The following is a 20,746-nucleotide window of genomic DNA, read 5'->3' as shown; positions in this document are numbered from 1 at the left end:
ATAGTGTTGTGAAGGGCAGCTAAGTTGTTATGCCAAGAGCCGTTATTTATCCTCTCTCTTGTGGATAGGTGATAAATAATTTTTGTGGGATAACCTCTTTAATAACCCTTTGTGAAGTTTCTTAGAAGACCAGTTTGTGTGAATTCTCTCTGTCTAACACAACTTTTATTGTGACTACAGGACTGTGGAAAATATATAGCATGTACCATTGCTAGAAAAGCAGTAACTAAAAATCACCAATCAAAAATCTAGAGGTCGAGGAAATGAGGCAGATCTCCCAGTGGAAATGTTTCCAATATACAATAAAAGTATAATTTTCTGTGTGCTGCATGATTAATTCTGCTTATTATTCTGACCATCTTGGAAATGTTACACATAGGTCACACTTTCTTGTGGGAATCATATCCAATTGGTATCTTCTCTCAGTCCATTCATGTCTAATCTAATGTCTGAAACAAAATAAAATTACATTTGGCTTAACTATTAGGTCTGCTGTCTGTAAAATATCAATTTCAACTCCCTTTGTATTACTTGTGTCCTTTTCGTAGACTGTAGTATATGCTCTGTTAGTCTTTGTTATGCTTTTTAATAGCCAGACAGTCAGCTAAATTTCAACACTGCTGCAGATTTGGTATAGTTAAAGTGTCTTGAGACGGGGAAGATGGTATATCAGCTTTTGAATTGTGTATTTTATTGTTCTTCTTGTTCTTTTGTTCTCAGCACTGTGAATTGGTGGATGGGTTTGTTGATCGGGACCCAGACGGACTCAACTTGAAATTTTTGAATATGTTGCAACGGTATGAGGGCAACTATACATGTATTGTGTCATATGAGGAAAACGGAAAAGAGTATAATCTAACTAGGACAATGTATGTCAAAGCAATAGGTAAGCAAATACAATATGAAGAAAGTATGGTTATTATTTATTGCCACGTAGTCGAATAGTTGTAGCAGAATTGAATTTTGACACCTAAAATTCACTATTTGAAATTCGGGTTATCTATCTCTATTCACTGATGAGCAAAAGGGTAACAATGTTTTGAACTTTCAGGTTCCATATCTCACCATCCACTACAGCTTTGAATGTGAGACTACCATTATTTTATAGATAATCATCTTGGCTATCTCATACATAAATTGGACTTGCAACTATTTAGCATATGATTAGTTATGCAGATTCTTGTCATGTAACTGCATTGTTACTGTTTTGCTCCTGGTGCTGAAACAATCTTTTTCCTCTTGCATACTACAAATTACAATCTGTTCTCACATTCCCTAATAGCTCAGTGTGTTATTAGGTTGATTCCCAAGCGAAAGGTCACTGGTTTGAATCCAGGAGCAGCCATAAAGAAGATTTCCCAACAAAAGAGAAACAGCATATTCCAGTTGATCAATAGTGGTATCTCGTCCAAGAAAATTGCCAAACTGCATCATGTGAGTTTCATGACAGTTGGAAGAATACAAAATAAAGTCCGTCCATCCATTTGAAAGCCAAAAGGTGGACGTCCAGGCAAAATATCGGAGTCAGCAAGTCAGCTTATCACAAGTTCTGGCGTGACAAACACGGCAGTGGAGGTGGCTCATAAGCCTCAACCTCAATATCATCATAAGAAGAGTTGCCTCGAGTTTGTAAAAAAGTACGAATAGTGGACAGTAGAATATCTGAAACTGGTGATATTTGGAGCGATGAGATGAAAGTCAATAGACTGGGCTCTAATGGGTCTGGAAGAAAAAAGGGAAAAAGGGGGCTAATGGATCTAGAAATTGAAGGAACTGTCAAGTTCGGTGGAGGAAGCCTGATGATAGGGGGTTGTTTCACAGCCAGAGGCATTGGATACTTCACCACAATCGATGGTGGTCTCAATGCTGAGCTATATGTGAGTATCCTACAAGACAAGTTACTTTGTACATTTGAGTAATATGGGTATGAAAAGGGACGACATAGTGTTCAGGCAGGACGACCACCCGAAGCATACTTCGAGATTGGCAAAGAAATGGTTCCATGACAATGAAGTAGAGTTGCTGCATTGGCCCCCACAGTCCCCAGACCTCAACCCAATCGAACACTTGTGTGTAGAGTTGAAGAAAAAGCTGTATTCGTACGCAAGTGAGTCAACCAGTATGCACCAACATTGTGAACGTGTAGAAGAGACCCGGGAAAAGATTTTGGTCGAGACCTGCTTGAAACTGATCAAGAGCATGCCGTGATTCTGGCAGTGTTGAAAGCCAAAGATGGATTGACAAAATAATAAAAAAATAAAATTTTTAATTTTAGGAGCAAAACAGTAACAATGCAGCTACATGACAATAATCTGCATAACTAATCATATGCTAAATAGCTGCAAGTCCAATTTTGTATGAGATAGCCGATATGATTGCTTATAAAATGATGGTAGTCTCACACTTGAAGCTGTAGTGGATGGTCAAAGTTCAAAATATTGTTAACCCCTTTTGCTCGTCAGTGTGTATATCTAGTATATAAAGCTGAGTGTATGTATGTATGTCTGCTAAAGGAATCCGCACCGTCGCATTAACAATCACAAAATTTTGCACAGCCGTCTCCTGTGACTCGGGGAACGTCATAGACTATGTTTTGAGTGAAAATTTTCACCTTGCACTTTCCAATTATTTGCCCAAAAATACGCTTAGTAACCTAACCGCCAAACTACAGGAGCCATTGTCTGTTGGCTGTTGTGGCAGTTAGCCTGGATTTTCATCAGGTTGCATATAGCAACCAATCACAGCTCAGTTTCTATTTTGCTACAGGTCATTAATATGAGCTCTGATTGGCTCCGATAGGCAACGAAGGACTTTCTTAGTATAAGACAGCTTATGTGTGAGTTAAGATTGCGACACTTAGCCAACGGTGTTGTAAAAGCTGATGTAACTCACATGACCTTAAGTGTATACTAATTATGTGGGGTTTTATATACTGTCAATTAAAGACAATAATGCCCCGTAAGAAAAGGAATTCGATTGGAGGATTGTCGTCAGATGCTCAGAGAAAAGCCATATAAGGGGGTGGGTTATTATGGAAATCACTGTTAACGAGACGAGGTACTGTGGAGGTCACAAATAAAGGATGGGCTGCTGTGGAGGTTATTGTTAGGGGGGCGGGGGACTCTAGAGGTCACTGTTAAGGGGGAGGGTTACTGTGGAAATCACTGTTAAGAAGATGGCGTACTGTGGAGGTCACTGTTAAAGGGGCAGGCGCTGTGGAGGTCTCTGTTAAGGGGGCAGGGAATGGTGAAGGTCACAGTTAAGGGGACGCTCTGCTATGGAGGTCAGTGTTAAGGGGGCGGGCCTTTATGGAGGCCAAAGTTAAGGGGGTGGGCTGCTGTGGAGGTCCCAATTTAAGGAGGCAGGGAACTTTGGGGGGGTGAGTGTTAAGGGGTGGGGGGCTGTGGAGTTCACTGTTAGGGGGCGGGGTGCTGTAGAGGTCACTCTTATGGGAGATACTGTCTAACGACACACAGAAACATTAGATGAAATATACCCGTGCAAAGCCGGGTCATTCTGCTAGTGTGTGTGTGTATATATATGTATACATACACACACACGATGAGTCAAAACTCTCAGAACACCCTTATTTCAGAAATGAAAGGGAAAATGAAATATCTGAATACCCCAGCAAATAATTTTTACTTGCTCTGTATGTGTGTGTGTGTATATATATATGTGTGTGTGTGTGTGTGTGTGTGTGTGTGTGTGTAAAAGAAGAAAAAATGGCAGCACTGTCACAAAAAAAATGAGTGAAAAGAAAAACACTTTATTCACCCATGTGGTCACAATGTTTCAGCTCATCCGTAGAGCCTTTCTCAAGCTGTATGTGTGAATAAAGTGTTTTTGTTTTTACTCATTGTGAAAGTGCTGCCATTTTTTTCTTCTTATATTGTCCTGGATTTATTGCCAGATCCATTGGCTTGCACCACCATATTTATATTTAGTCTGCTGTGCTGCCATTGTCTTCTAATACAGGGTTCCCCAACTCCAGTCCTCAGGGCCCACTTGCCGGTCAGGATTTAGGAGTATCCCACAGAATGAATACCTGTGGTAAATCCTGATGGATGGACAGTAATTATATCAGCTGCCCAATACTAAGGAAATCCTGAAAACATGACTGGTAGGTGGGCCCTGAGGACTGGAGTTGAGGACCACTGTTCTAATATACACTCACCTAAAGAATTATTAGGAACACCTGTTCTATTTCTCATTAATGCAATTATCTAGTCAACCAATCACATGGCAGTTGCTTCAATGCATTTAGGGGTGTGGTCCTGGTCAAGACAATCTCCTGAACTCCAAACTGAATGTCAGAATGGGAAAGAAAGGTGATTTAAGCAATTTTGAGCGTGGCATGGTTGTTGGTGCCAGACGGGCCGGTCTGTGTATTTCACAATCTGCTCAGTTACTGGGATTTTCACGCACAACCATTTCTAGGGTTTGCAAAGAATGGTGTGAAAAGGGAAAAACATCCAGTATGCGGCAGTCCTGTGGGTGAAAATGCCTTGTGGATGCTAGAGGTCAGAGGAGAATGGGCCGACTGATTCAAGCTGATAGAAGAGCAACGTTGACTGAAATAACCACTCGTTACAACCGAGGTTTGCAGCAAAGCATTTGTGAAGCCACAACACGCACAACCTTGAGGCGGATGGGCTACAACAGCAGAAGACCCCTCCGGGTACCACTCATCTCCACTACAAATAGGAAAAAGAGGCTACAATTTGCACAAGCTCACCAAAATTGGACTGTTGAAGACTGGAAAAATGTTGCCTGGTCTGATGAGTCTCGATTTCTGTTGAGACATTCAAATGGTAGAGTCCAAATTTGACGTAAACAGAATGAGAACATGTATCCATCATGCCTTGTTACCACTGTGCAGGCTGGTGGTGGTGGTGTAATGGTGTGGGGGATGTTTTCTGGGCACACTTTAGGCCCCTTAGTGCCAATTGGGCATCGTTTAAATGCCATGGGCTACCTGAGCATTGTTTCTGACCATGTCCATCCCTTCATGACCACCATGTACCCATCCTCTGATGGCTACTTCCAGCAGGATAATGCACCATGTCACAAAGCTCGAATAATTTCAAATTGGTTTCTTGATCATGACAATGAGTTCACTGTACTAAAATGGCCCCCACAGTCACCAGATCTCAACCCAATAGAGCATCTTTGGGATGTGGTGGAACGGGAGCTTCGTGCCCTGGATGTGCATCCAGCAAATCTCCATCAACTGCAAGATGCTATCCTATCAATATGGGCCAACATTTTTAAAGAATGCTATCAGCACCTTGTGGAATCAATGCCACGTAGAATTAAGGCAGTTCTGAAGGCAAAAGGGGGTCCAACACCGTATTAGTATGGTGTTCCTAATAATTCTTTAGGTGAGTGTATATATGCACTTTGCAAAGAGGTCCACACCAAAGTTTAAGCCCAGGATTTAGTCGACCTGTCTTCCCCAAACAGGTCGCAAGCATTCATCCAAGCACAAGCCTCATACCTTAACACAGAGAGCTTTATCCCACACTTTAGCTGCCTTTAATGAGAGTTGGGCGTCCGCAAATCCCAGACCAGCAAGTGAAATCCAGCCCGTTGCTTGACCTCACCTTGCTGCAATCGGTCTCTGCAGCATATGCTGGGGGGAAAATACCTCCCATCTACTAACTGACCCTTCACTGTGTCACACTATATATATATATAAATTTTACCAATTTATTTTGGCTACGAGGATTGTGTAACCGAACAATAGAGAATATGGTTTTATTCGCTAGCATTCAGCCTACCTGAGTGTTTACTTGTCGAAAATAGTTTATAAATCATTAAAGTAAACTGTTTAAGCTGCATAGGTTAAAGTGCTGATCATTAGTGTTGTATTCTTGTAAGCAAGCAGAGATATCAATGGACACCGTGTTCTCTCAACAAACAATATTAATTGGTTTCAGGGTGCCATTGTAAGTTGAAAATATTGTATGTGAAACCATAACTCTATGGAAAACTGGTAATTAGCTTTGAAGGCTCCATAATGTCACCACCCTCCCAAAAGCAGAAAGACTGAAGATAATTAAGCACAAAACTAATATACCTTTCTTATATTAATGGGTTAGCTAGAAGGAGATGATTCTGAACAGGGCAGTAGCATTTAGTTCAGGCTGGTTTCACATCACGTTTTTGCCCTACGTTTAAAGTATACTCTTAAAAAAAAATAGTACACTACACTTTTCCATTCTGTAGAGCCTGGTTTAAAAACGTATAAGTTAATGGATACTTTTTTTTTTAATAAATGGAACTCTATGATGATGGATGCCACTCTATGGCATCCGTTGGCTGTATCTATTTAACATATGGTTTTTTTGTATACAGTATGTTAAACGTAATGTAATGTGAACCCAGCCTAAGTGGTATGTGTGGCACTGCTTACATAGTTGCTGTGTATAGGTGGAGTGCAGTGGGGGAAGATTAGGAGGCTTTGGGTAGAATTTGTGGGCTGTAGAGTCTGGTATGGCTGCTGTCACTACGAGCTTTAAGAACACCCTATTAAACCATGCATTGTGAAATCAATTGTGGCATTCCCAAGAAGAAAAAAAAGCTTTTATTCTTTATGCAAATGAAGACTTCAGTGCACTAGCCCCTCCATGCACCTCAGTTTTCCAGTACTGGCTGGCCCCTTGTGCACTGAAGCCCTGATCTACATTAACCGTAAAAGTCTTTTTTTCTTTAGAGCACCGCTACTGACTTTCACAAGGCACAAGGTATCATTTAACCCCTTAGGGACGCATGACGTACCGGTATGGCATGTTTCCCGAGTCCTTAAAGACCCATGACGTACCGGTACCTCATGGCTTTAAATCGCGATTCCGGCGCCGCGGGTGTTAATTGGAACAGGATGCCGGCTGAAATCATTCAGTATCGGCGTATCGGCGATCGCAGAAAACCGCAGGTCAATTCAGACCTGCGGTTTTCTGCGTTTCCGGTCCATTCGGGTCTCCGGTGACCCGATGAACCGGAAAAAGACTGCGATCGGTGGCGTGATTATACACCACCAATCACAGTCCGAAGATTTGAAGAGGCGGTGCTGGCCCTGGTGCTAAATGCTGCTGTCCAGGGTGCTGATTGGTGCAGGGGAGAGAGGCGCGAGATTCAAACTTACTGCGCTCCTCTCTCCCCTCCTCTTCCTGTTCTGCACGAGCACCCTGCAGCACCGTCCAGCTCCTGAGTCCCTCTAATCGTAATCCATCACCCTTCTGCACCCATCGCCCTCCAGGTAGGTTAGGGTCAGTGAGGGAGAGGCACCGTTAGGCAGGGATAGAAGGGAAAAGTTAGTTAGGGGAAAAAAAAAAGCACTTTTATTCTAAACTTTCTTTGTTTCAGCTTTCCGACCCCAGACCCCTCCCTGCCACTTGCCCCCTCACCACCAGCCCCCTCACCACCAGCCCCCCCACCACACTTATTTTTTTTTTCTGCGTGCGCTGACTGGCCGGCACTCTTAGCTTCCGGCCACTGTTTAGCGCATCGCCCGCCCCACCGCTGATCAGCGTTGTACCGCTGATCAGCAAGTTTGAACTTTTTATTTTTTTTATTTTTCTAACACTTGCCCATTTTTTTGCTTGGATGTTTAGTACGCGAACACCCGTGCCCCCACACACACGCACATACACACGCACACACACATACCCATGGCCCGCCGGATGTTCTCGGCCGAGGAGGCATACGCCCAGATTGCCTCCGACTCAGAGAGCCCCAGTGAGGATGAGGATGACCCCATGTTCCTTTTGTCATCCGCATCCTCCTCATCATCATCTGATGACGATGAGCCCCCAAGGCGGCGGAGACGCCGCCAGGCGGAGCCAGGGGCCGCACATGCTAGGGATCCTGTGGCCCACCCTAGTACGAGCCGCCCTGGGGTTCGTACTGGTTTCCCGGCCCACCAAATAAGCCCACCGGAGCCCCCTGCCGATGAACTTAGCTGGTGTCCCCCAGTGGACTTTGAGCCCGAGATTCTGGATTTTGCTGGCAATCCAGGAATCCAGATTCCCACAGTGGGGTTTACTGAAATTGACTTTTTTAGTTTTTTTTTTCAGTAGCCCATTTGTGAATCTGATGGTGGAGCAGACGAACCTGTACGCCCAACAGTTCGTTGCTCAGCACCCAGGCTCATTTTTGGCTAGACCCGGTGGCTGGACGCCGGTCAGTGCAGCCGAGATGAGGACATTTTGGGGCCTCGTGCTGCATATGGGTCTAGTGCAAAAACCCAGTGTCAGGCAATACTGGAGTGGGGACGTCCTCTACCAGACCCCACTCTACAGTATGGTCATGACACGTCCCCGGTTTGAGGCCATCCGGAAATGTCTGCATTATTCCGATAATGCAGCATGTCCCCCCCGAGGTGATCCTGCCCATGACCGTCTGTATAAGATCAAATTTGAGCAGGCCTACATACCTGGAAGGGAGGTCGCGGTTGAAGAGTCTCTCGTTGCGTTCAAGGGGAGACTCAGTTTCCGCCAATACTTTCCCACAAAGCGGGCGAGGTATGGCGTGAAGCTATGCAAAATTTGTGAGAGTACCTCAGGGTACACTTACAAATTTCGTGTGTACGAGGGGCGAGATTCCCGTATTCAACCCCCAGAATGTCCCCCCACTCTGGGTGTTAGCGGGAAACTCGTGTGGGACCTTATGTACCCACTGCTGGATAAGGGTTACCACTTGTACGTGGACAACTTTTATACCAGCATTCCCTTGTTCAGGTCCCTTGCCGCCAGATCCACGTTCGATTGTGGGACCGTGCGGAAAAATCAATGCGGCCTCCCTGCCCACCCTTTCCAGGTACCTATCCCCAGGGGTGAGACCCGTGCCTTTACCAGTGGAAACCTGTTGCTGGTCAGGTATAAGGACAAGAGGGATGTCCTTATGCTGTCCACAATCCATGGTAACAGCACCACCCCTGTCCCTGTGCGAGGTACCGCGGCAACGGTCCTCAAGCCCGATTGTATCGTCGACTACAATTGGTATATGGGAGGAGTTGATCTCTCTGATCAAGACCTCAAGCCATATAATGCCATGCGCAAAACCCGGGCATGGTACAAAAAAGTTGCGGTCTACTTGGTACAGGTTGCCTTGTACAACTCTTTTGTACTATCCCGAAGCGCTGGCAGCACAGGGACATTCCTCCAATTCTATGAGGCAGTCCTCAAAGACCTGATCTTTTCGGACTGGGAAAGAGCAGGCCGGAGTACCTCGGGAATTGGAGGCGCCCGGATCGTCCCTGGCCAACATTTGCTAGGTGTGGTCCCCCATACTGGAAAGAAGGGACGAACCCAAAAAAGATGCAGAGTGTGTCACAAGAGGGGGATACGGAAGGACACCACCACTCAGTGTGACACTTGCCCCGATCATCCGGGCCTCTGCGTTATGGATTGCTTCAGGGAGTATCACACTTCCATGGAGTACTAAATTTATATAATCCCCAACAGTCCCCTAGAGCAGTGTTTCCCAACCAGTGTGCCTCCAGCTGTTGCAAAACTACAACTCCCAGCATGCTCGCACAGCCAAAGGCTGTCCGGGCATGCTGGGAGTTGTAGTTTTGCAACAGCTGGAGGCACACTGGTTGGGAAACACTGCCCTAGAGAACATAAAAAACTATGGCTCTCAGACTTTGGAGACACGGAAACAATTTTTTTCCCCAAAAAAAATATTAGTTTTAGTGCAGGCATCCTCAAACTGCGGCCCTCCAGATGTTATAAAACTATAACTCCCAGCATGCCCAGAGAACCTACAGCCATCAGCAGGGCATGGTGGGAATTGTAGTTTTACAACATCTGGAGGGCCGCAGTTTTAGGATGCCTGCTTAGTGTCTCCAAAGTCTGAGAGCCATACATATTGGGCATCGTCGCGTCCGTAAAAATCGTCTCTATAAAAATAACATTTAACCCAACCCCCCCAGATGAACAGCGTTAAAAAAAAAAACGTGTAAAAAAAGCAATTTTTTTGTCACCTAACATCAGAAAAAGTGTAATAGCGAGCGATCAAAATGTCATATGCACCCCCAATTAGTGCCTATAAAACCGCCATCTCATCCCACAAAAAATGAGCCCCTACATTAGTCGCCCAACAAAAAAAAAATAACTATAGCTCCCAGGCTATGGAGATACTAAAATATTTCTTTTGGTTCCTAAAATGATAATATAGTGTAAAATCCAAATAAATTTAAAAATGTAGACATATTACCGTATTTATCGGCGTATAACACGCACAGGCGTATAACACGCACCTTCATTTTAAGAGGGAAATTTCAGGAAAAAAATTTAAATTTCAAATAAAGAACTTTGAAGCAAAATAAGGGTAGCTCAGAACTTTTTTTTATTAATATTATTACCACTTATAAGGTAAATAATGTTAGCACTTTGTATAATTATTTTATAATTACCATATATTTTATCTGTTAATACCGTAAGTTGTTAATTCGTTAAGTTGTTACGCCGTACAGAAAACCCCACTCCAGTTTACTTCACTACTTTACTTGTACCTGACGGGTACAAGTTCTCCTGCCTCAGACAGCAAACTCTCGCAGTGCAGAGCGTTACCGTGGTTACGCTCCGACGGCCGCGAGAATTAGACGTGAGGAAGGCGCGGGTTGCCTGGGCTTGCCGTTGCCTACTGATTGCCGTTACTCACACTCCACACGCTGCTGCTGATCCACTCGCTGCTGTGCGGTATGTAGATTATATCGGCGGTGTATATGGTGTATACGGTACTTGTTAATACTGTAAAAACATGGCTTCTTAACATTATATCGGCGTATAACACGCATACATCATTTGCCCCCTATTTTCAGGGGGAAAAAGTGTGTGTTATACGCCGATAAATACGGTAGGTATCGCCGCGTCCGTAAGAATCTGCCCTATAGAAATAACATTTGACCAAACCCCTCGGATGAACAGAGTTTTTTAACTCTGCCAAACTGTGCCAAAACACCCATTTTTGGGCAAAATTTCCATTTGAATCCTTTTTTCCGGTAATAAAGCAAGGGTTAACAGCCAAACAAAACTAAATATTTATGGCCCTGATTCTGTAGTTTGCAGAAACACCCCATATGTGGTCGTAAATGGCTATATAGCCACATGGCAGGGCATAGAACGAAGGGAACTCCATATGGTTTCTGGAAGGCAGATTTTGATGGACTGTTTCTTTTTACACCATGTCCCATTAGAAGCCCCCCCTGATGTAGCCTAGACTAGAAACTCCAAAAAAGTGACCCCATCTAAGAAACTACACCCCTCAAGGTATTCAAAAGTTACTTTACAAACTTTGTTAACCCTTTAGGTGTTCCACAAAACTAAATAGCGAATGTAGAAACAATTTTAGAATTTAAATTTTTTGTTACCTTGCCTCAAGAAAGTGTAATATAGAGCAACCAAAAATCATATTTACCCCTAAAATAGTCCCAAAACAACAACCACCTTATCCCGTAGTTTCCTAGATGGGGTCACTTTTATGGAGTTTCTACTCTAGGGGTGCATCAGGGGGCTTGAAAGGGTACATGGTGTAAAAAAAACAGTCCTGCAAAATCTGCCTTGCAAAACCCATATGGTGTTCCCCTCCTTCTATGTCCTCCCGTTTGGCCAAACAGTAGTTTACGACCACATATGGGGTGTTTCTGCAAACTACAGAATCAGGGCAACCCATATTGAGTTTTGTTTGGCAGTTAACCCTTGTTTTTTTCCTGGAAAAAATGTATTATATTGGAAAATTTTATGTCCATTTGCCATGAAGTCTACTGTTGTGTCGCAGAATGTCGCATGTCGCAGTGCGACCCCATAGCCTATCATTATAAAAATTGTTGGCGCGACATTAGTGTGACAAAATGTTGCGCGACACATGTCTTTGTGCAGCCCTAGCCTTAAAGTGGTTGTCTGAGATAATAGGCAGGAGAACCAGACCTGGGTATAACATAATTTTTTATTTTAGGCTATTGTAGGGTTTGTCTGAGATTTTGTATTATCTCAGACAACCACTTTAAATAAAGAGCTTATGGAGCCCAAATCGATGGCCTCTGTTAGCCTCTAATGCTAGGAGTCACAGGGAGATGTGGTTAGCCACTGCCTACAGCACTCATAAGGGTGCCTTCACACGTGGCAGATTTTGGGGCAGAAAGTTCTGCGATTGAAAATCAGTTACATTCATTTGTATGGGGCAGCAAGCACATGGATTTCTGCAAGCCCCATTTAGGTGAATGGAACTGATTTTCAATCACTAAGGCTGGTTTCACACGGGCGTTGCGGGAAAAGGAGCGGGTGCGTTGCGGGAACATGCACGATTTTTCCGCGCGAGTGCAAAACATTGTAATGCGTTTTGCACGCGCGTAAATAAAATCGGCATGTTTGGTACCCAAACCCGAACTTCTTCACAGAAGTTCGGGTTTGGGATCGGGGTTATGTAAATTGTATTATTTTCTCTTATAACATGGTTATAAGGGAAAATAATAGCATTCTTAATACAGAATGCTAAGTACAATAGCGCTGGAGGGGTAAAAAAATTAAATTTAACTCACCTTAATCCAGCAAGTGGATTATAGTGAGTTAAATTATATATATATTTTTTTTAACCCCTCCAGCGCTATTGTACTATGAATTCTGTATTAAGATATAATAATGATCGGGTCTCCATCCCGATCGTTTCCTAGCAACCGTGCGTGAAAATCGCACCGCACTTGCTTGCAGATGCTTGCGTTTTTCACGCAACCCTATTCACTTCTATGGGGCCAGCGTTGCGTGAAAAACGCACAACATAGAGCATGCTGCGATTTTCACGCAGCGCATAAGTGATGCGTGAAAATCACTGCTCATGTGCACAGCCCCATAGAAATGAATGGGTCCGGATTCAGTGCGGGTGCAATGCGTTCACCTCACACATTGCCCCCTCGCGGAAAACTCGCCCGTGTGAAAGGGGCCTAAATCTGCAGTTTGTGAAGACACCCTAAGGCCTCTTTCACACGGGCGTCATGTTTTTTGCCCGGATAAGAAGCGGGTGCGTTGTGGGAAAATGCACGATTTTTCCGCACGAGTGCAAAACATTGTAATGCATTTTGCACGCGCGTGAGAAAAATCGGCATGTTTGGTACCCAAACCTGAACTTCTTCACAGAAGTACGGGTTTGGTTTGGGTGTTCTGTAGATTGTATTATTTTCCCTTATAACATGGTTATAAGGGAAAATAATAGCATTCTTAATACAGAATGCTTAGTACAATAAGGCTGGAGGGGTTAAAAAAAAAAAAAAACTCACCTTAATCCACTTGATCGCGCAGCCCGGCTTCTCTTCTGTCTTCATCTTTGAGGAATAGGACCTTTGATGATGTCACTGCGCTCATCACATGGTCCATCACATGATCCATCACCATGGTGATGGATCATGTGACTGACCATGTGATGAGCGCAGTGACGTCATCACAGGTCCTATTCCTGTGCACAGCAAAGAAGAAGACAAAAGAGAAGCCGGGCTGCGCGATCAAGTGGATTAAGGTGAGTTAAATATTTTTTTTTAACCCCTCCAGCCTTATTGTACTAAGCATTCTGTATTAAGAATGCTATTATTTTCCCTTATAACAATGTTATAAGGGAAAATAATAATGATCGGGTCCCCATCCCGATCGTCTCCTAGCAACCGTGCATGAAAATCGCATCCTATCCGCACTTGCTTGTGGATGCTTGCGATTTTCACGCAGACCCATTCACTTCTATGGGGCCTGCATTGCGTGAAAAACGCACAAAATAGAGCTTGCTGCGATTTTCACGCAACACACAAGTGATGCGTGAAAATCACCGCTCATGTGCACAGCCCCATAGAAATGAATGGGTCCGGAATCAGTGCGGGTGCAATGCGTTCACTTCACGCATTGCAACCGCGTGGAAAACTCGCCCGTGTGAAAGGGGCCTAAGGGCCAGAGAGGCCTCATGATCTAATTGTCAGCAGCAACCAATGCCAAGGTTTAGCTGCAAGCTAGTCTCAAATAGGGGTATGCCGTAGGGTTGGGCAATATCACAAATATTCCCACAATAACAATATTAAGAAATTTATCATGATAACGATATATATATCACAATAAATACCCATTTAGAAGGGAAAAAAACACATGGGGCCACAAGGAGACACTATACTGTATGGGGGCTACAAGTTGTATACCCCATACAGTATATCTCCTTGTTGCCCCTATACAGTGTACAATAATGTCTCCTTGTTGCCGCTATAGTATGGGGCCACAAGGAGACGTTATATTGCATGGAGCTTAAACAGTAAAATATCTTTCTTGCTCCCATACATTTATAGTATAGTTTCTGTGTGGCCTCACTGTGCCACACCATGTAATAAGGCACCGACACACAGATTTTTGGTACTTTCACACTAGCGTCGTTCGGATCCGGGAGGCAGTTCCGGCAAACCGTTTGCAAACGGAAATATGTTTTTTCCGGATCCGTTAGCAAGTTGCGGTATTTTGTCCGGTCAAATACTGTACAAGGGACGGAACGGAAAACATCTTGATGCATACTGAACGGATTGCTTTCCATTCAGAATGCATTAGGACAAAACTGATGCGTTTTTTTCCGGTATTGAGACCCTTTACCGTATTTCAATACTGGAGAAGAATAACGCTAGTGTGATAGTACCCTTAGAAATTAATGGATCTGCACTTGATCCTCAAAAAATGCTGATTGGCTGCAGACTAAAAAAAGGTTTGTGTGCATGAGGCCTTAACGGGAACCTGTCAGCTCCAACAAACATCCCAAGCCGTCAGCAGTACCTGAGAGTAGCCAGCAGCGTGTTTGTAACGATCATTTTCTTCCTGAAGGCAGAGAAGCAGAAGCTGTAAAAACGTTCTTTAATCCCCTGCCGGCGCGCTTCTCTAGTCAGGCTTGAAGTCACGGGGGCAGCGGCCTCCTTGCTTCAAGTCACGGTAACCACGCCCTCTTCCCTGTGACTGACAGCCGACAGTTCGGCAAAGCCAGCCGAACTCTTGTGCATAAGCGCTGTCAGTCACAGGGAAGGGGGCGTGGTTACCGTGACTTGAAGCAAGGAGGCCGCTGCCCCCGTGACTTCAAGCCTGACTAGAGAAGCGCGCCGGCAGGGGATTAAAGAACGTTTTTACAGCTTCTGCTTCTCTGCCTGCAGGAAGAAAATGATCGTTACAAACACGCTGCTGGCTACTCTCAGGTACTGCTGACGGCTTGGGATGTTTGTTGGAGGTGACGAGTTCCTTTTAAATGGCTTATGTGGGTGAACACTACATACAGCGCTGCTAAACCTGGACGGTAATACAGCACCAAATAACTGTTACATACAGTGACATTTTCTTTCCTCATCTTTTTTATTTGGAGATCAGACCGCCACGATAACTTCTTCCAGCTGTGTCTCGTCTCTGCAGAGTTTAACACACAGACATCTTAGATCCGCACTTTTCCATCATCATCATGCTGCCCAATACTGTGCTCGCTGTGCTCCTTAATGCCCCACAGGCACTATAGTGCAGAAATAATAGTGCTAAACTAGCCCCCCCCCAATAACGCCCCCTACAGTATCACCAATAGTCTTTAGTATTGGTGACCACTGCCCTCCATATTGTGCCTAATAATAATGCCCCCACAGTACTCCTATATTAATATGCCCCAATAGGGCATTAAGACCCCCTATAGTGACGCATCTATATAATGCTCTCTCCCTCTAGTATAATGCCCCCATATTTAATGCTCTCCCCCCTGTAGTATAATGTCTCCATATATAATGCTCCCCCCCTATAGTATAATTTCCTTAATATATAATATTCTGCCTCCCACCACCTGGTATTTCTCGCAGTAGTGCAATACATGGAGCTATTAAAAAAAACTAAAACATTATACTCACGATGACTCCGGAGCCTGAGGCCTATGGGGCTGAACAGTGGGCATGGGAGCCAAAGGTAAACTGATGCCCCCCTGCCTCATGGGAGAAGTAGGTGTGACATCACAAAAATACTCCGGTAATAAGAAAACGGTGATTTCGCCATATCACCGTTTCTTATTAATGTGGTATATCGTACATACCAGTAAATCGCCCAACACTAATGTGCCATGAGCTGCACGCAAATCCCCTTCAGGTTACTCAAAGGACAAGCTGGCAAAGATAGATGGCAGGCTGTGAAATCTCTAACTCGCCATGTCTACTCAGGTCTAGTATGCCTGGGACCGTCGGAAAAATCTATCAGTGCAGAGGCAAGATATTGATGTAGTGTAAGGTATTGAGAGCTTGAAAGTTGTGCTTCTATCACAGTACCTTGCCAGGCCCCATTCCAGGTTGTTACTAATTCCATTGTGCTGTCAATTCTGATCAGAGGCACATGTGATTGGCTGGAAGATCCAGTCAATAGCAAGTGCCTTTTAGTTGGAACATGCACTCACATGTGCTGCAGATGAGCATGGACAACACAGTTGTAAGGCCTCTTTCACACGACCGTATGGCTTTTTCAGTGTTTTGCGGTCCGTTTTAAACGGATCTGTTGTTCCGTTTTTTGTTTCCGTTGTGTTTCCGTTCCGTTTTTCCATATGCCATATACAGTATACAGTAATTTCATAGAAAAAATTGGGCTGGGCATAACATTTTCAATAGATGGCTCCGCAAAAAACGGAACGGATACGGAAGACATACGGATGCATTTCCGTATGTGTTCCGTTTTTTTAGCGGACCTATTGACTTGAATGGAGCCACGGAACGTGATTTGCGGGCAATAATAGGACATGTTCTATCTTTTAGCGGAACGGAAAAACGGAAATACGGAGTACATTCCGTTCTTTTTTGCGGAACCAATTAAATGAATGGTTCCGTATACGGAACGCAAAAAACGGCCCGCAAAACGGGAAAAAAAAACGGTCGTGTGAAAGAGGCCTAAGTTGAATACACATTCAAGTTATGATGGCAAAAGATAGGCCAAAATATCATAACCTGGGGCCATCATGACTAAGGAGACTATTATACATGGTTAGAGGGCCTACCACCAGCAGCTATCATTTTTATCATTTACCCTTTGACTCTGATCAGGTTTCTCCTAAGATCCAACTGAAAGACTGAGAAAAAATGGTGACCGATTAATTGTGGTGTTGATAACGCATGCTCAGACTGCACAAAAATGTGAAAACAATAAATGCCGGATCCGTTTTTCTGAATGAAGGCTTTATCCAGTACTGCTCTTTCTCCCGTCATGATGTCCAGAGCCTGCATGTTTTCCTTTACAAGTTTGACCTATATCTATAGAAACATATTGTAATCCCCATAAGTGTACACATGCAAAAACTGATTTTTATTAGCTGTCAATGATATCATTTTATGTTATACAGTCATGTGAAAAAATTAGGACACCCTTTGAAAGCATGTGGTTTTTTGTAACATTTTTAATAAATGGTTATTTCATCTCCGTTTCAACAATACAGAGAGATTAAAGTAATCCAACTAAACAAAGAAAACTGAAGAAAAGTCTTTTCAAGATCTTCTGTAAATGTCATTCTACAAAAATGCCTATTCTAACTGAGGAAAAAGATAGGACACCCTCACATGTATTCCCTCTTAAATTGGCTCAGATCTCACACAGGTATATCACACCAGGTGCACATAATTAGTAGATCGTTACTCTGCATGTTGAATGAGGCTTGCCCTATTTAAACCTCAGACATTTAGTTTGGTGTGCTCCTGACTGTTGAAGTGAGAGTGAGCACCATGGTGAGAGCAAAAGAGCTGTCAGAGGACTTCAGAAAAAAGATTGTAGCAGCCTATGAGTCTGGGAAGGGATTTAAAAAGATCTCAAAAGATTTAGAAATCAGCCATTCCACTGTCCGGAAGATAGTTTACAAGTGGAGGGCTTTCAAAACAACTGCCAACATGCCCAGGACTGGTCGCCCCAGCAAGTTCACCCCAAGAGCAGACCGCAAGATGCTAAAAGAGGTATCCAAAAACCCTAAAGTGTCATCTCGAGAACTACAGCAGGCTCTGGCTACTGTTGATGTAGAAGTACATGCCTCTACAATCAGAAAGAGACTGTACAAGTTTAACTTGCATGGGAGGTGTGCAAGGAGGAAACCTTTGCTTTCCAAGAGAAACATCGAGGCCAGACTGACATTTGCCAGCGATAAAGTTGACAAAGACCAGGACTTCTGGAATAATGTTCTTTGGACAGATGAGTCCAAAATTGAATTATTTGGACACAACAGCAGAGGACATGTTTGGCGTAAACCAAACACAGCATTCAAAGAAAAGAACCTCATACCAACTGTGAAGCATGGAGGTGGAAGTGTCATGGTTTGGGGCTGCTTTGCTGCAGCAGGACCTGGTCAGCTCACCATCATAGAATCCACGATGAATTCTACTGTGTATCAGAAGGTGCTTGAAGAACATGTGAGACCATCAGTTAGAAAATTAAAGCTGAAGCGGAACTGGACCATGCAACATGACAATGACCCAAAACATACTAGTAAATCAACCAAAGATTGGCTGAAAAAGAAGAAATGGAGAGTCCTGGAATGGCCAAGTCAAAGTCCAGATTTGAATCCCATTGAGATGCTGTGGGGTGACTTGAAAAGGGCTGTACGTGCAAGAAACCCCTCAAACATCTCACAGCTGAAAAAGTTCTGCATTAAGGAGTGGGGTAAAATTTCCTCAGACCGATGTCGAAGACTGGTAGATGGCTACAAGAACCGTCTCACTGCAGTTATTTCAGCCAAAGGAGGTAACACTCGCTATTAGGGGCAAGGGTGTCCTATCTTTTTCCTCAGTTAGAATAGGCATTTTTGTAGAATGACATTTACAGAAGATCTTGAAAAGACTTTTCTTCAGTTTTCTTTGTTTAGTCGGATTACTTTAATCTCTCTGTATTGTTGAAACGGAGATTAAATAACCATTTATTAAAAATGTTACAAAAAACCACATGCTTTCAAAGGGTGTCCTAATTTTTTCACATGACTGTATATGGTATGCAATGCTGTACACAGTCATGAACTGTTCATATGTAAATATAATGGAGTTACTAGAGGATAGCTGAATACATAGGTCACTGTGAAGCAGTATACTTGGGTAAATATAATGCAGGCACACTGGAATTTTAAAGTGCAAAGATGGTTTTTTATGTTGTATAGGTCTTAATCTGTTTCTATAGATTTTTTGTTGTTGTCTGGCTTGAAGTTTTACATGTATTTTTCAGCTTCCCGTTTCTATGCAAAAGCACCTGAAATGAGAACTCCGAGTGACAAACAGACCTTTGAGTTTCAAGCAGGTGAGTAGCCATGCGTATAACTGTTCATATAAAGCATTGGAAATATATATATATATATATATACTGTGTCCTACAAAAGTGAGTACACCCCTCTCATTTTTGTCAATTTTTATTATATCTTTTCATGGGACAACATTCAAGATATGACACTTTGGTAGAATGTAAAGTAGTCAGTGTACGGCTTGTATAACAGTGTACATTTGGTGGGTCCTCAAAATAACTCAACACACAGCCATTAATGTCTAAACCGCTGGCAACAAAAGTGAGCACACCCCTAATTGAAAATGGCCAAATTGTGCCCAATTAGCCATTTTCCCTTCCCGATGTCATGTGACTCGTTAGTGTTACAAGGTCTCAGGTGTGAATGGGGAGCAGATGTGTTAAATTTTGTGTTTTTGCTCTCACACTCTCTCATACTGGTCACTGGAAGGTCAACATGGCACCTCATGGCAAAGAAGTGAAAAAAAAGAATTGTTTGTCTACATAAAGATGGCCTAGGCTAGATTGCCGACATCCTGAAACTAAGCTGCAGCACTATGGCCAAAAAAATACAGTGGTTTACCAAGACAGGTTCCCCTCAGAACAGGCCTCGGCATGGTTGACCAAAGAAGTTGAGTGCACGTGCTCAGCGTCCTATCCAGAGGTTGTCTTTTCAAAATAGACGTATGATTGCTCCCAGCATTGCTACAGAGGTAAAAGGGGTGGGGAAATCCGCCTGTCAGTGCTCAGACCCTACACCGCACACTGCATCAAATTGGTCTGCATGGCTGTCATCCCAGAACCAATCCTCTTCTAAAGATGATGCACAAGAAAGCCTGCAAATAGTTTGCTGAAGACTTAAGAACATAGATTACTGTAGATGTAAATGTCCTGTGGTCTGATGAGACCAAGATGAAGTTATTTGTTTCAGGTGTTGTCAAGCATGTGTGGCGGCAACCAGGTGAAGAATAAAAGACAAGTGTGTCTTGCCTACAGTTAAGCATGGTGGTGGGAGTGTCAAGGTTTAGGGCTGGTATGAGTGCTGCCAGCTGTGGAGAGCTATAGTTGCCATTCATGGTTCCCTCAATGAACATGTACTGTGACACACTGAAGCAGAGCATGATCCCCTCCATTCGGAAACTGGGCCGCAAGGCAGTACTCCAACATGATAACATCGAGCACTGCCTTGTTAAAGAAACTGAGGGTAAAGGTGCTGGACTGGCCAAGCATGTCTCTAGACCTAAACCCTATTGAGCATCTGTGAGGCATTCTCAAACGGAAGGTGGAGGAGCGCAAGGTCTCTAACATCCTTCAGTTCCGTGATGTCGTCATGGAATGGAAGAGGATTCCAGTGGTAACCTGTGAAGCTGTAGTGAACTCCATTGCCCAAGAGAGTTAAGGCAGTGCTGGAAAATAATGGTGGCCACACAAAATATTGACACTTTGGGACAATTTGGTAATTTTCACTTTGGGATGTAGTCACTTGTGTT

At 43.6% G+C, this 20,746-nt stretch overlaps 1 protein-coding gene across 2 annotated transcripts in view; it reads left to right on the top strand.

The window, feature by feature from the left end:
* LOC120997979 (interleukin 1 receptor accessory protein) overlaps positions 1 to 20,746 on the top strand; it is a 281,900-nt gene that overhangs the window by 209,070 nt on the left and 52,084 nt on the right. For both annotated transcript variants that reach the window (XM_040428369.1, XM_040428368.1), the window contains 2 exons: positions 721 to 886; positions 19,206 to 19,277. In XM_040428369.1, coding sequence (XP_040284303.1) covers positions 721 to 886; positions 19,206 to 19,277 — 238 coding nt within the window. The remainder of the gene's footprint in view (positions 1 to 720; positions 887 to 19,205; positions 19,278 to 20,746) is intronic.

This window comes from Bufo bufo, chromosome 4 (assembly GCF_905171765.1).
Source record: "Bufo bufo chromosome 4, aBufBuf1.1, whole genome shotgun sequence".
In the NCBI taxonomy this organism is placed as follows: domain Eukaryota; kingdom Metazoa; phylum Chordata; class Amphibia; order Anura; family Bufonidae; genus Bufo; species Bufo bufo.
The sequence above is the reverse complement of the archived record's forward strand: the minus strand, read 5'-3'. Positions and strand labels throughout refer to the sequence as shown.